Raw genomic sequence first — 16,849 nt, 5'->3', positions numbered from 1 at the left:
CCTGCATACTTTAAATCCCTCTAGATTACTTACACCACCAATATAATATAAATGCAATGGAATAGTTGCCAATGCACAGCAAATTCAAGTTTTGCTTTTTGGAACTTTCTGGAATTTTTTTCTGAATATTTTCCATCCATGGTTGGTTGAATCCGCAAATGCAGAACCCACAGATACAGGGGGCCAACTGTATTCCTGTTTCCTGTTGGGCCTGTAAGATAAGAGCCTGGTGAAGCCCCAGGTACAAAAGTGCAAGAGCCGTCCACCCAACTCAAGGTCTTGAAACAGAAGTCATTTACAGTCAAGGGAAAATCGGACAACACAACACTTGACTGGAAGGATTGTCTGGTTCACTACAGTGGTGGATTTTGTCATAAAACCCTTGAGGCAGAAGGAGTTGGAACCCTTGGTACATCTAAGACAAAGGATCTGACCACATTAAAATTTTATTTTTAACAGGGAGCCTTCCCAGACACACAATTTTAAAGCCAAGGGCACATCCATGAGCTGATACATGGGAAACAAAATGTGGTCTGTCCATACAATGAAATATTATTCAGCCACAAAAAGGAATGAAGTATTGATTTATGCTACAATGTGGATGAACCTTGAAAACATGATGCTAAGTGAAAGAAGCCAGACACAAAAGGCCATAAATTGTGGCTCTTTTTAATGTGAAATGTCCAGAATAGACAATTCCATAGAGAAAGAAAGTAGATTAGTAGTTGCTAGGGACTGGGGGGTGGGGAGAACGGGGAATGACTGCTAATGAGTATGGGAGTTTTGAGGGGGTGATGAAAATGTTCCAGAATTAGATAGGAGTGATGGTAGCAGCACTTTATGACTATACTAAAAACCATTGGATTATATACTTTAAAATGGTGCGTTTTATGGCATATGAATTATATTTCAAGTTTTAAAAAGCCAGGTCCAGGTCTTCCCTGGTGGCACAGTGGTTAAGAATCCACCTGCCAATGCAGGGGACATGGGTTCCAGCCCTGGTCCGGGAAGATCCCACACGCCGCGGAGCAACTAAGCCCGTGCACCACAACTACTGAGCCTGTGCTCTAGAGCCCGCGCACCACAACTACTGAAGCCCGTGTGCCTAGAGCCCGTGCTCCGCAACAAGGGAGGCCACCGCAATGAGAAGCCCGCACACCGCAACGAAGAGTAGCCCCCACTCGCCGCAACTAGAGCAAAGCCCGCGCGTAGCAACGAAGACACAACCCAGCCAAAACTAAAAAATAAATAAATTAATTAAAAAGCCAAGTCCAACATTTTAATTAGTTACGATCTAATATGCTTGAGTCTGCATTTCACTCCTATTTCACATCTGGAGGAAATGTGTCCTTTGGGACAGGCACCGTGTTTTGTCCTATTGCATCCCTGGTGGTCAATATGTTTGTTGAATTAATGCAAAATTTAATAGCAGTGTTTTCAAGCTGATCCGCTATACCAACATTTTTGATGCCATGTGTTTTTAATCAAATTTGTATGTAGCTATCCAGAGGCCAGAAAGAGAGGCAGTACAGGCTGAGAGGGGCTCTGGAGACAGATCACCTGGGTGAAATCCCCCCCAAAACCAGTCACTAGTCACATGGCCGTGCATACATTAATGGACATCTCTGGGCCTTGGGTTCTTCACCTCATAAAATGAGAAACACGTTCAGCGCTTACAGCTATTTCTGAGACATAGTAACTGCTATACAAGTAGTAGAAGAAAACAGAAAAGAATAAGAATGAAATCTGCAGATTGCACCACTAATACAAAAATATGTATACACTTAATCTCAGTGACACTGCCACACTTCTCAGCAAGAGAAAGACACCTGGACACCTGAAGGTAATCATCATATCCACGGAGGAGCACACCTTATTCCCAAACATCAGAAGCCAAACTATAATACTCTTTGCGCACAATGAGCTCTTCTCAGGTCAATTTACTTACTGAGGTACCAGGAGGATCTTAAGGGATACTTTTCCATCTGTTACAGCGTCCCTATAAGACTAGTTAGGATGGAGCTGCAGAATATATTTATCACATCTGGTTCATCCAATTGCAAACTCTTCAATGAAACAATCAATAGACTGGTTTTGCCCTGCACCACCCCTCCAACGGTTTTATTAACAATGAAAACAATTTTAAAATAACTGACAAAATATTTTTAAATTTATGCACGTGTAAGACAAATTTCTAAACGTGTCTTCAGAGATAGAGGCAGGGCTTCCCTGGTGGCGCAGTGGTTGGGAGTCCGCCTGCTGATGCAGGGGGCACGCGTTCGTGCCCCGGTCCGGGAAGATCCCACATGCCGCGGAGCGGCTGGGCCCGTGAGCCATGGCCGCTGAGCCTGCGCGTCCGGAGCCTGTGCTCCGCAACGGGAGAGGCCACAGCAGTGAGAGGCCCGCGTACCACAAAAAAAATAAAAAGATAGAGGCAGATGAGGGTGTAAGCACATTTTACGAATGCAGTGTCTGCCGGCTTGTCCTGTTACTGCTAATGAGCTTAGAAGTGAAAGCAGATTCAATTTCTATTCTCATTCACGCTTCACCAGTACGTACCAGGAATTACAATCCAAGTCAGTTTAATGAATATGATATCCCTAGAGAGTTTATCATACTAACTGAATAAGTTTGTGTTTTCCAGAAACTTCATTTGAGTTCCATTTGGCAAGGAAATGCTGTGTGTGTGTGTGTAACCCCAAATCCTTCAAACTACTCACACGCCCGAGATGTATCCCAAGAAACCAGAAATGCAAAGCTCACTTCCATCCCCGAGATCATAACATCACTTTGACGGCGAACACAGCAAATCTGGATGCCTAAAGAAACTGAAATTATTCCTAGACTTTTTTTATAGCTTAATTTATTTTAATAACAAACTTGCAGGAACAGTACAGAAGGCACAAACCACTAAACACAGGTATGTAAAGCAACTCAGAAAAGTGTAGTGAATGGATGGAATCTACCGTACGATTAAAATGCTGCAAAGACCATTTAGTTGTCATTAGCTGGAAATTTACTTGTTTTAAATATCATAGGATATCGCTTTATCTGGAATCTAAAAAAATGATACAAACGAACTTATTTACAAAACAGAAATAGACTCACAGACCTAGAAAACAAAACTATGGTTACCAAAGGGGAAAGGGAGGAGGGGGGGGATAAATTAGGAGTTTGGTATTAATAGATACACACTACTATATACAAAATAGGTAAGCAACAAGGTCCTACTTTATAGCTATACTCAATATCTTGTATAATATATACTATATAACTATACTCAATATCTTGTAATAATCTATAATGGAAAAGAATCTAAAAAAGAATAGAGATACATATATGTATATACGTATTTATGTATAACTGAACCACTGTGCTGTACACCTGAAACTAACACAACACTGCAAATCAACTATATTTCAATAAATATTTTTTAAAAAAGAAATTTACTTTAAGAAAATCCAAACGCTGGAATTATCCAGAATATTTGAACAGGTTTATTTATAATTTTTATAAAATTCAACTTCTGAAGCTTGTTTGCTGAAACATTATGACCTGAATTACTGTCTCTGCTTTTACATTAAAAATTCACATACAAAATGAAACTGGAAAAACTGCCAATCCCTGATTTCTGCCCCCTATTTTTCCACTCAGCATTCAAACACTTAGGTACCTTTTGCGTCCATCGGCGGGCAAAAAACCTAACGTTCAGAACTATCAAAGAAGAGAATTTCTTTGAAACAATGAAAGGTTTCCCATCTGAGTCATCTTAAGCATGTTCTTATGTAACATGTAAGCAGCGTGCTGGCTGGATGTCCTTTGGCCGAACTATTACACATTGGGCGTGGATCGCACACAGGCTGGGGTCTTCCAAAAAGACAACCAGACGGGCTTTGCTGGCCTCTCTCAAAGCACAGATAGCTGCACTCTGAAAGTGCAGATCTGTTTGGAAGTTCTGAGCAATTTCTCGCACCAGACACGGGAAGGAACGCCTGCCAATCAGAAGTTCAGTGGACGTGATAACGTCTTTTTTCCGCGAGCTGCTACAGTCCTGTAACGATGAGTTTCTTCACCTCTCCAGTAAAGGGCGCACTCTTTTTATTTTATTTTATTGAAGCATAGTTGATTTACAATGTTGTGTTAATTTCTGCTGTATAGCAAAGTGATCCAGTTATATATATATATATATATATATATATATATATGTAACCTTCATATTCTTGATACTGAACATAGTTCCCTGTGCTCTACAGTAGGACCTTGTTTATCCATTCTGTATGTAATAGTTTGCATCTGCTAATCCCATACTCCCACTCCATCCCTCCTCCACCCCCCAACTCCCTCCCCTCCCCTGCCCCGCCCCAGCAACCACAAATCTGTTCTCTGTGTCTGAGTTTATTTGTTTTGAAAATAAGTTCATTTGGGTCATACTTTAATTCCACACATAAGGGATATCATATGATATTTGTCTTTGTCTGACTTACTTCACTTAGTATGATAAGCTCTAGTTGCATCCATGTTGCTGCAAATGGCATTATTTCATTCTTTTTTATGGCTGAGTAAGACTCCATTGTATATATGTACCACATCTTCTTTATCCATTCATCTGTCGATGGACACTTAGGTTGCTTCCATGTCTTGGCTATTGTGAATAGTGCTGCTGTGAACATAAGGGTGCATGTACCTTTTAGAACTATAGTTTTTTCCAGATATATGCCCAGGAGTGGGATTGCTGGATCATGTGGTAGCTCTATTTTTAGCTTTTTAAGAATCCTACATACTGTTCTCCGTAGTGGCTGCACCAGCTTACATTCCCACCAACTGTGTAGGAGGGTTCCCTTTTCTCCACACCTTCTCCAGCATTATGACTTGTAGACTTTTTGATGATGGCCATTCTGACCAGTGTGAGGTGGTACCTCATTGTAGTTTTGATTTGCATTTCTCTAATAGTTAGCGATGTTGAGCACCTTTTCATGTACCTGTTGGCCATCTGTATGCCTTCTTTGGAGAAATGTCTCTTTAGGTCTTCAGGGAGAACTGTCGCAAGAGGCTTTTGTAGTCAGTTGCTTCCTGGGGGCTTCACCCTCCGTGGACTTGCAGGCAGTCATTTTTGCAGGAGCCACTGAACAGAGACCTCCTTACTCAGCCCCCTTGTCCTTAGGCTGGAGCTCTGCAAGCTAGGGGCAACAGTGGGGTTACAGAGGGACACAAGGAACTACAAACACAATGCTATTGCTAGAAAGATCTTTAAAGAATAAACTCAAAGCCATGCATGACTTATTGCTTACTGTTGCTGTTAACAGTCAGTACTCATTCGCTGCTTACTCTGGGCCTAAGCTATGCCAGGTCCTATGTGTGCATTACTTCTTGCCAACAATCCTGCAATCATCATCCCCACTTTAGGAGGGAGGCCAGTGGAGCTCAGAGAGCTGGTGTAACTTAGCCAGGATCACACAGCTAGGAAGGTGCTGCGCCAGGAGTCAAACTCAGGCAGTCTGACTCTGGAGACGGCACTCTTACCCAAGTTCCACTGCCCCTCTGGTTTCTACTCAAAGGATTTTTATCATATAGTTTATACAAAGCCCATGTGGGTTATGGAACCCCTAACTACTTACTTATTTATGTCACAGGGAAGAACAAACCTGACTCCATATTGGATCTGTTTCTTTTACTTTAACTTTTGTATTCTATTGCTTTTGCTACAAGTTAAGAATGTTGCCTGTAGCCTGAAATATACAAGAGCCCATTCTTACAGCTATAACACTTTTCCATTCATACGGAGATAAAAAGCTGCAGAACACAGAATAACATTTGTCTTGTTGGAAGTTTACAGGAACAGTGTGATCTGACTTTCACGAACAGCTGCAAGAACAAAGGATTCCAAGAAGTCTGTGACAACCAACCACACCCCCTCCACTTTTAGTATAAAAGAAGCCTGAATTCTAACTCAGGGAAGACGATTCTTTGGGACACTAGTCCACCATCTTTCCGGTCTGCTGGCTTTCCAAATAAAGCTGCTGTCCCTTGCCCCAGCTCCTCGTTTCCTGACTTACTGGCCTGTCGTGCGGTGGGCAACATGAGCACGGACTCCGTAACATTTACTCTCCACTTCTCACCTCTCTCCTAACTGCATGTCTTCCTTTCCACCAGGAATGCCACCCTCTGTCCCTAAAACCCATTCATCCCCCAAGGCACAGACAAATGTCAACTTTCGGAGAAACTCTGCCCAGTTATCCAAACCAGAAGTAACATCTCCTCCCAAACTTTTCTACCCCCTCCCACCAAAAGTGGGCCTACTTTTTGGGGTACTTGTCCATCTCTTCTCCTTAGACATGTTCATTTTCCTCCCAATGTCATGCTAGTTCTATACGGGCTCTACCTTTCCATTTCCCACTTCTGATCCTTTTCCTTCAAATTATCCTAAACCATTGAATTGCATTATATAACCCTAACATCCCATCATGAAAAGATAAACAGTGCAATGAAAGACTTCTTTTGGCAATACATGTTAATTCTGACATGCATGTTTTACTTATGATAAATTTTAGTTAGAAATTCTTCTTGTTTTCAATTTTTTTTAATAAATTTATTTTATTTATTTTTGGCTGCGTTGGGTCCTCGTTGCTGTGCACAGGCTTTCTCTAGTTGCAGCGAGCGGGGGCTGCTCTTTGTTGTGGTGCGCGGGCTTCTCATTGCGGTGGCTTCTCTTGTAGCAGAGCACGGGCTCTACGCACATGGGCTTCAGTAGTTGTGGCTCGCAGGCTTGGTAGTTGTGTTTCACGGGCTTAGTTGCTCCGCGGCATGTGGGATCTTCCTGGACCAGGGCTTGAACCCGTGTCCCCTGCATTGGCAGGCAGATTATTGACCACTGCGTCACCAGGAAAGCCCCACTGTTTTTAATTTTTTTTAACACTTTTCTGCTCTCATGATTAACTATTTAGGGGAAAAGAATTCATGAAGGGAAAAAAATTTTTTTACAAGACAGCTGAAACACCTAACCCTTTAACTACAATTTTGAAGGTATAACATCAAGTTTCAAGTTGAAAGTACAAACTGCATTAAACTTTTCTGGGTTTGTCTTCCACATCAGTTCATTTTCAAATCTCTTAGTGAAGCCAAGGGGAAGAAAACACAAGGCAAAGAAGAAAGAAGGGTAGATATTTTTATTTAATGAAAGCACATGTTATGAAATTTTAAAAAGCGAAAGCACTGCAAGCAGCAGAGAAAATTCTCATTTCCTCCTTCTGAGCTTATTTACTTTCTAGCAAAATATATTGTCTCAACTCCCAGGCTTAAGGAAAATCATCTTTGATATACGAAGTTATGGTGGAAAGTCATTAAGCTGTCATGATCGAGCCGAATGTTCCTACCACGATGCTTATCAAAGAGTATCAGAAAATGCACCCACTCCGGGCCCCCCCGCTGCGAGCAGACACCACATGCTTTGCCGAGATGGTTGTACCAAGAGATCAGAAGAAGCTTTAATAGAAAACCAATGCCTTAAACCATTCTGCAGCTAAAACAGAATTCTAGCATGTCAACACAGAAAGGAAACATCAGCACAGAAAGTTCTTTCATTTAATGCCCGTACAATGCCGCCTATGAACCAGGCGCTGGGCCAAGTATGCACTCACTTTGGCCTCTCAAGAAACGATGAGGCAGGTTACGTTTTCTTAGTCACACCCACTTTACAGATGGGGAAAACTGAGGCCCAGAGCAGTGAAGTGCACCCAGCTAGCACATAACCGCTCTACTACACAGCCATGCAAGACTACACTTTGCCTGACACAGATGATGCAATCTTGGTCCAAAGGTGTTAACTAACTTGCCAGCAGCAAACACTAATGAAGGATTAGATAGATTTCACAGGGGACTGAGATCCCGCTTTTTGAAATGTTCTTGCTAAGAATGACCACAGAAGGAAACGTATGTATCGCATTTAAAATATAAAGCACACACAAGAACATTTACTCTCCTGTTTTATAAATCGTTGGCAGAAAGGTGATGCCACCCAAAAAGCAAAGCAATACTATTCCAGAGGAGAGCGTGATAAATGCCTTCTGAGCCCGGCCACTGGACATGGCAGGAACAAAGGTGAATGCGCTATGCAGTCCAGGCCCTGGGCTCCCCTGTCCTGGCAGACACACCTCTAGCCTGCACTGACTCTGTTACGTTAACATGTCTTGGAGAAGAGCTCTGACCTCTGAAGGTATTCAGTCCTTGTCTGAGCACTCGTAAGCACAAACAGCTGATCCGCGTGTGCCACGTGCTCATCCAGCTTTTGCTTTCACTATCTGGCATCCATTTCTCCTCTTCCGCTTCGTCTGGGCGTCTTCCTCACCTCCTCCCACCGCATGTGGTCTGGTGGAAGTGGAATCGGGTGCCCGTTCCTCTCCTTACAGAAGGGCGGATGTAACCCACGCTGGACCGTGGACCTTGAAGGGAAAGATCCAGAGACTAAGCAACGGATGTAGCCAAACCTGGTCTTCAGCCTCCGCAACACTTCTCTTAGTAGCCCTTGTCGCCTCCTAATGAATTCCCTCGGGCTGAAGCTGGACTGATGCGGCACCCAAGGGGGCACTGGCTGAGCTGCATAGCCAGGTCTTCACTGGGGTCTCAGATCTGACCAGGCTCCGCGCAGAGACGTGGACAGAGAGAGAGGGAATCACTGCTGCATGCACTGCAATTATTCCCTAATAATAGGCCCTAGTAATAGGTTAGTTAATAATAATTAACTAACAGAGTCAATGCAATTTTGTACTAAGAGACCCTGCACGTGACCTGGAAAGGCTACAGTCCTCCAAAAGTGTGTAATTTAGACTTAAAGAGTTTATTCAATCACTGAGCTTAGCAGCTAACAAAGAAAAAGATGAATGGAAGAAGAGTGTACTCACAGTAGATGTCGAAAATAATTGTAACACTCAGGGTGTTTGATCTGCTCTAAGAGATAATGGTTACAAGATGAATCTTAATGTGTCCCAAGATTTGCCCTCTGACCCACTTCTCAAATCTATTTCCAAAAGATCAGCATATTAACCCATAACATTGTATTCAAATATTCAATGTCAAATGTAAAATCCTTTTAGTTTCCTCCTACATCTGAATTCAAAAGTGATGTTGGGGACTTCCCTGGTGGCGCAGTGGTTGAGAGTCCTCGGGCCAATGCAGGCGACACGGGTTCAAGCCCTGGTCTGGGAAGATCCCACATGCCGCGGAGCAACTAGGCCCATGCGCCACAACTACTGAGCCTGCACTCTAGAGCCTGTGAGCCACAAACAACTACTGAGCCTGCACGTCTGGAGCCTGTGCCCCGCAACAAGAGAGAGGCCCGTGCACCACGATGAAGAGTGGCCCCCGCTCACTGCAACTAGAGAAAGCCCTCGCACAGAAACGAAGACGCAACACAGCAAAAATAATAAAGACGCTTTCATAAAAAAAAAAAAATAGAAAAAGTGATGTTAAATTGAATTCTTGACGCTGAAAACTAATAGATGCTTGGAAATCTTATAATGCTAGTGGGGAAGAGCTTGGGTCAGAAGCACATCTGAGCCAGCCTGAGATTTGGGGAGGGAATCTCTCACTGAGGAAGCAGCCAATGCACTGGCTTTCAAGAGGGAATATGTGTAGTGGATGGAGAGAAACACACACACACACACACACACACACACACACACACACACACACACCATCAAGCATGGCCCAAGTCAGTGTTGTCCAAACTTCAGATCAGGGAGCACATCATGAAATCAATTTTGGAATAAAAATAACCTTTGTTTTAATGACATGGAATAGCAAAGCAGAGACATAGAACAGGTTTTTTAAAATAACAGAGTGTGTGAAATACATGAAGCAAGAGTATTGTTTAACAGCTTGTTTCTGGTGTGTGTGTGTGTGTGTGTGTGTGTGTGTGTGTGTGTGTGTGTGTGTGTGTGTGTGTGTGTGTGTGTGTGTGCGCGCTTTACTGAGCAAATCTCAGTAAAGCCCTGGGCTGACTGTGCCTGCCTGCACAGGGCCAGGTGCTTACGGCTGGCTTTGCTAAGCAGCACATTTGCAACCCAAGGATGCCTTTCTCCGTTTCCTTGAGGGCTTTTAATTATAGAGAGTGGAGTGCCTTGTGCAAGAAGTGCTTGTGAACTGTTACTAATTCATGGCAATGAACTTAAGGGCTAGCAGCTCTCAGATCATAACTCTTCACCACCCTTCACTCAACAGCTCCCTTTCACGGCTCCTCTTCCTCTCGTTCATTCCCTGTTGCTCTGTGTTCCCACTCCACCCAAGCAAACCAGCTCGGCGGCTGAAGATGCAGCTTCAGAACGGGCGCACGGGGGCCTTGGGGGGGCGCATTCTACAAGACTAGTCCCAGACCCGCATTTGCCCAGTAAGCATCCTGTCCTCAGGTATATCAGAGATTTATTAGACTAGTTTGGAAAAAGAGAGGAGGGGCCCCTGGAATTGCGGAAGCACTTAAGCTTCCCAAGACACGTCTTTCCACGGTCCCTGCAAATCTCCTTTGCCCCGCCCAGCTCATGTCACCCTCTGCTGCCTGATCCTTAATAGGCAAAGTCATGACAGCCTTTGCTCAAAACCACTTAGAATTGCCTCCCTCTGGAAGTTACAAAAGAGAAAATACAGAGATGCATTTTGTAGGGCCAACAAGGCAAACAGAGAGAGAGAGAGAGAGAGAGAGAGAGTGTGTGTGTGTGTGTGTGTGTGTCTGTGTGCGCACCCATGAACAAGCATAAGTACGTTTGTCTAATTAGTTCCCAGCAGTTAAAAATAAGACATTTCACACACACGGGCATTTTTTCCAAAGAGAGGAAGAAAAAGGCCTCTGGATGGTGGCTTCTCTCGCAAGGCTGACAAGGGAGCCTGCATCTTTGAATGCAAACCCTGCTGTGGCTGAATCCTGCCCCGCCCACCATTCATTCCACAGTTGGCCACAGTCTCCACCCTCCCCTACCGCCTCCCAACCTGAAGCCTGAGGGACAAGTTTCCCTGCAGTGAAATTAGCAGAAGACACATTTTTTACACTCACTGCTCTTTTAAAATTAGGCCAACTAAAGTTAGAGGGAAAGTTGTATGTTCCAAGAACACGTGGCAGAATAAATATCTTTGTCCTGAGAAGCGAAAAGCCTTCCTAATTGTTTAATGTAAAAAACAATACAACAGTGTTTCTTCTAAAGGACTATGACTTAGGAAGCCTGTAGGAGACAAATGGCATCCTTCACCTGTAGGCAACTGAGTTAAAGATGGAGATGCTTAGTAAATGCGGGAAAGCACCGCGTGTCCTGGTCACTCCCTCTTCTCTGGCCTCTGTACCAGCTCACATGCCGCCTTGGTCTTTATGTCGCTGCAGAAGGGTTTCTGGAACATATTTAGTGCTAAGCTAGAGCTTCGAAGTTTGCCACCTCCCTCTAGGTTTCCTTAAAAGGAAACACGACAGAAAGAGTCAAACGGAGAAATCAGACCAACATTACCCCGCCGTTTGCGAACGTTCTTCTCCACCAAGCGTTGTTCTTTTGGTATTTCTTCCACTGGGCACACCGACTGATTCTCTATAAAAACTGTTTCCCAAACTTTGGCTATTTGCGTACGGTCACAATTTGTCACAGCTGTGCCCCAGCTGGACTATTGCTTATTTACTACTTTTTGTGACATCAATTCATTTTTAAAGGAAATTTTCAAGCGTTGGAAAGCCAGTATCACACACCGTAAGCAGAACAAAACCATAAACGTAAAAACAATGGAAAGCAAAGCCACATGACTAAATTCTTTCAGGATAACTGTTGTTGCCGTGGCTCTAACCTCAGGCCTTCTCTCTTGGTTAGCAAGGAATTTAGCATCAAGCTAAAACTTTTTCAGTCAATCATGCTCTTCGAACAGCAGGATGGAAAGAGAATTAAAATAATAATAATAGTAACAACTTTGCCACTATGGGACCTAACATTCATTATTCAACATGCATTCATTAGCGCACTAGGGATTATCTTGTTAACCATCAAAAGGCTGGCCCTGAGCGTGTGATGGATGTGGGTATGTGCGTGCAGGCCTGGGTATGTGCGTGCCTGTGTGTGTGAGTGTCTGTCACACCAACAAGGAACATGGATGATGGGGTGATTCATCTTCCACGTGACAACCAGTGTGGCTACCCAGATTCTAGCCCTTGATATGCTTTTAGGCTAGAGGGCCTTTTTCGAGGTAAATGCAGTATTTCCAAAGGTCTTTAGTATTCTAAAGAAAAGCTTGCCACCCCCTGCATGCTCGGTGGGTCCCTAGGGAACTAGGAAACCACGACAGGAGGAATTACAGAACAGAACAGGGAGGTCATGCAGGCATTTAACGTGCACAGACTCGGCCATCCGGCTGGGCAAAAGGGAAAGGAAGCGTGAGTCGTCCTAGGGCGCAGGGGATGCACTGTGCAGCCCTGGCACAGAAGCCCCACGAAGAGAAGCCCCACGAAGAGAAGCCCCACGAAGAGAAGAAAAGTCCTTGCTACTGCAGTGTTACATCCCACCTGGCGGGAGGCGTACTTTATTTTCCAAACTGCTTGGAGCAAATCAGCGTTCACTTTCATGAGATGACCAGTGTGTCACCACCCAGATTCTCTGCGTCCTGAGCGCTTAGAATTGACTCTGGAACAGAGCACATGCTTGCTCCGGATCTGCCGGAGGGGAGAGGGGATATCCTGAGTCCCGGGGAGAGAGAGGCAGCACCTCCAAGCCCTGCCACTGGTCTCTGTTCCCCGGACAACGGCCACTGACAGGCAAGGACATGCCCCAGTGCAGACTGTATTTCTTGTGCTTTTCCACCCCACTCGGCTCCTGAATGCAAGTCAATGGCTTAATCCGGTGCTCGGGTGAAGGAACAGCTCTGTTTGTCAGGTGAGCACTTCCAGGAAGTTTCAAAGATGATCTGGACCACATGGAACGTTTGTCTCATACATGGACTTACATGGACTTTCTTCATATGACTCCTCTGTATTCCCGTAAGAATTTCTTACCCTTTGTAGCGATAAGTTAATTGTGAAGACTTATAAAGCCTCATAATCTTTAACTTTGGTCTGGTGTTCATTGTTGAAAAGGCAAACAGACTTTATTCACTTAAGAAAGCAAGAAACTTTGGGTTAGAAAAGTAACAGAAACTAATTTTAGAAAATGCATAAGAAGAATAAAGAGGAAAACAGAGAGGAGATCCATGCTTACGGCAGATCAACTTACTTCAGGGCCAACGATAACCATGTAAACGCTGGGCTCCTCTTGATGCCACTCTTGGGGAGAAAAAAAGAAAAAAAAAAGACTTTTAAAACGGTTTTAAGTCACAGCTGAAAACATAAATCAGTTTAATATTAATTACGCTACAATATAAATTATTTCATGTCATTTTGCTTTCATTCATATTAGTCAACTTATAATTATTTTAAATGTAAGTATGTGACATTTTATGGTTTTAAGGAAAATATTTTTTTCTAGCACGTTGCACATTATTCAGAGATCTAATTTATTAGGTAATTAGGATGGATACGCCATCACAATTCAGTATGGATTTTAGAATACACTGAAGCATCTATAGATTAACTAAGCAACGCAACAAAACTCCAAATGTATCATACAAATTGGCATGTGTAAAATATTGCCAGATAAAATTATTTTAGACTTATCATTATTGGCTATGTTTTATGATTTCCTCAGAAGCTGAGGGCACAGGGAAGTAGGAAACAACTGAAACGACTACACAGCGAGGTTATTTTTCTGGTTGTTTCCAAAGTGACAATCTAGAAACAGTTCTGCTGATGGGAAAAAAAATGAGAAAACTCAAAGTCCTAAGGAGAGACATGTGAAGACAGGGACCCCAGTGGAATTCCGCAGGCAAAGGGTCCCCTGAGAACACATACCTGAGAATGCATCCACCAGATAGAGAGGGTCTTTCACCTGTCGGAGTCCACAGATCAGGAGAAACACGTGTAGATTGTCAGCACTTTGGTTAATCTCTGCAACAGAAGAGTTCAGGGTATTTTCAACGAAGAGGACTTGAATCGATGACCCGGTGACAATGTCCCCGCAGACACAGCTCAGAGGCTGCTGGGCTCTGACCTCTCAGGCAGCTGCTCCCACGCCTAGATTTTATCTTCATTTCACTGCATGAACTAACCGTTCCTCCTGGTGAATCAACCTGAGCTGAACTTGGCCTAATAAAGTAAAGGTACTTTTGCTGCAGTACAGAAGGATGAGGTGATAAGAACTGCCTCAGTTATTACTGAAATGTCAGCCACAGGTCCTAGAAAATATTTCCATGCAATTCCAGTTAGGAAGAATCTTTTCTTTATGAAACTAGAAAGATGGTTTATATAGAAATGTCCTCTTGAGTTCGTATATGTCTATATATAGGGACACATGCGTAATGTATACGTGCCCACAGATACATGAAATAAGAGGTTTAGGTTTGTTACATTGAAAGTTGTCGTGTAAGGCGAGTTGCAGGTGACCACACTCTTTGTGGTCCCTCCCAGCAAGAGGTGGAACCCATTTCCCCACCCTTAGACGCTGGGCTGACCTGGTGACTGGTATCAATAACAGAGTGGGAGTGACTTCTAAGTCTTGGCTGTGGGAAGCCTGGTGTGCAGCGTCCCCACCCACTGGGATGCTGCTGCCTTCCAGTCAGGCCTGCCTGCCTCCTTAGGAGAGACCCAACCACCCATGCAGGACCCGTCAGGCCTCAGCCCAACTTACAAGTGAGCCCAGCACACACAGTGGAAGCAGGGATGACCCAAGTCCAAACCGCCAATCCGCAAACTCATGAGAAAATCCATGGCGGTTGTTTTAAGTCACCATTTGTTGAGGAGGTTTGTTCGGCAGATCATGCCGTCAACAGAAATACTGGGAACGTTCCCCGGTGGTCTAGTGGTTAAGATTCGGCGCTCTCACTGCCACGGCCTGGGTTCAATCCCTGGTCGGGAACTGTGATCCCACAAGCCACATGGCATGGATCCCCACAAAAAAGAAAAGAAAAGAAGCCACCCTGCCTTCTTTATAAAATTTCATTGAAGAAAAATAAATTATTAATATTAACCCAAGCTAGCCTAAAACTTCACCATTTCCAAACATATGTAATTGGACATAAAATCATGCAAGAAGAAGGTTTTCATTCATTCATCCCATTCTTTTTTTTTTTTTTTGCGGTGCGGGCCTCTCACTGTTGTGGCCTCTCCCGTTGCGGAGCACAGGCTCCGGACGCGCAGGCTCAGCGGCCATGGCTCACGGGCCCAGCCGCTCCATGGCATGTGGGATCTTCCCAGACCAGGGCACGAACCCGTGTCCCCTGCATCAGCAGGCAGACTCTCAACCACTGCGCCACCAGGGAAGCCCCATCCCATTCTTAATGCAAATAATTTCATTCCCTCTGTGCTTCTAGTCTTGAGTAGTAATATAATTAGAATGAATGTAATAAGATATATTGACAGCACTCTCACACAATCACAAAAGCTAATAATAATAATAATAATACATAACCAGCACTGGAGAAAGTCTTTACTGAAGTGTTAAGATTCAGATGTCCTCTTAGAAAAACCTTAAACCGTTATTACAGTCTCTGAATTGACTGTTGACAATTTCATTGAGATATGTTGAGGTTTTTTTGTTATATATTTTTCCTGTATTTTCAGTATTGAAACTAACCTTAGAAATACAGACCTTCGTGAATACTTCTTTGACCAAAAGTTTAAGCTAGAGGCTATGTCCAGAATTTGAATTTGAGATCAGAAGAATCTGAGGTCAGGCATTTGAATCTGGGGTCAGGAGACAAACTCTTCTCTTTAGTAAATGATGTAGGGGACTTCCCTGGCAGTCCAGTGGGTAGGACTCCACGCTTCCACTGCAGGGGGCACAGGTTCAACCCCTGGTCAGGGAACTAGGATCCTGTGTGCTGAGTGGTGCGGCCATAAAGAAATAAAATAAAAATAAAAATAATAAAAAATAAATAAATTTTAAAAAATGATACAAATTGAAGAATACCATTAAGGAAAGGAAGGTCAGGTGTGAAAAACAGCCCAAACCCACAGAGTTAGGCAAGAACCATCAATGAATGCTAAAACTGGTGAGGGGAAGTTTGATGAGGACAGAAATTACAAGTGCCTTCTCAAAAGTAACTTATTGATTACAAAGGAAATATAACACCTGGACATGGGGAAACCGAGAAAGACACCCGCTTAACTAAGGGAAGAAACCTTAACCCAGTGCACATGGCTTTATTTACACACACACACACACACACACACACAGAGTTGATATATTTTTTTAAAAATCACCAGTAATGGAAGAAGGTGATGTTATGTGTCTCCAGGTGTGATACAGTGAGAAGGACACAGCATCCCTTACATCATCATCATCATGTAAATACATGGAATATCCATTCAACTATACAAAAGGAGTGAAAAAAAGGAAGGCGGAAGGAGAACCATGGAAGTACCAAAAAGAGGGGGAAATCAAAGAACCTGTATTACCACATTGAAAAAAAGTAAATACAAAAACAAAACAAACACAAAGACGGCATCCAGAGACGGCACCCAAAGAAAGCCCTATTTTAAGAACCGATGTGATGTCTTGGTAAAAAGGCTGCATCTAATTCTTTCTTTTTGCTTTGTGGCAAGTGTAGCTGTTGGAAACCTACTTTGTTGCTTGACTTCGATCTGACACGTGTTAGCTACTCAGAACAGCAGGTTCGGAAGACCCGCTGGCCTTCTGGTGAGGTAAAGCTGGAGAAACGTGGCCCTCTACGTACCCCAGGATCCCTAGGAAAGCCAAGCTCGAGAGACAATAATCTATAATTTACAACACTGATCTTCACAATGTGCTGA

General features: G+C 43.6%; 1 protein-coding gene across 3 annotated transcripts in view; it reads right to left on the bottom strand.

Annotated features, from left to right (window-relative positions):
* Window positions 1–16,849, bottom strand: part of GLT1D1 (glycosyltransferase 1 domain containing 1) — a 138,113-nt gene that overhangs the window by 75,902 nt on the left and 45,362 nt on the right. For all 3 annotated transcript variants that reach the window (XR_009534662.1, XM_060120791.1, XM_060120790.1), the window contains exons 7-8: window positions 13,892–13,987; window positions 13,218–13,267 (exon numbers count right to left, since the gene is read on the bottom strand). Coding sequence is in view for 2 of the 3 variants with exons in the window: in XM_060120791.1 (XP_059976774.1) it covers window positions 13,218–13,267; window positions 13,892–13,987 (146 nt within the window). In the remaining variant the exon portion in view is untranslated. The remainder of the gene's footprint in view (window positions 1–13,217; window positions 13,268–13,891; window positions 13,988–16,849) is intronic.

This window comes from Lagenorhynchus albirostris, chromosome 14, assembly GCF_949774975.1.
Source record: "Lagenorhynchus albirostris chromosome 14, mLagAlb1.1, whole genome shotgun sequence".
Classification (NCBI taxonomy): domain Eukaryota; kingdom Metazoa; phylum Chordata; class Mammalia; order Artiodactyla; family Delphinidae; genus Lagenorhynchus; species Lagenorhynchus albirostris.
The sequence above is the reverse complement of the archived record's forward strand: the minus strand, read 5'-3'. Positions and strand labels throughout refer to the sequence as shown.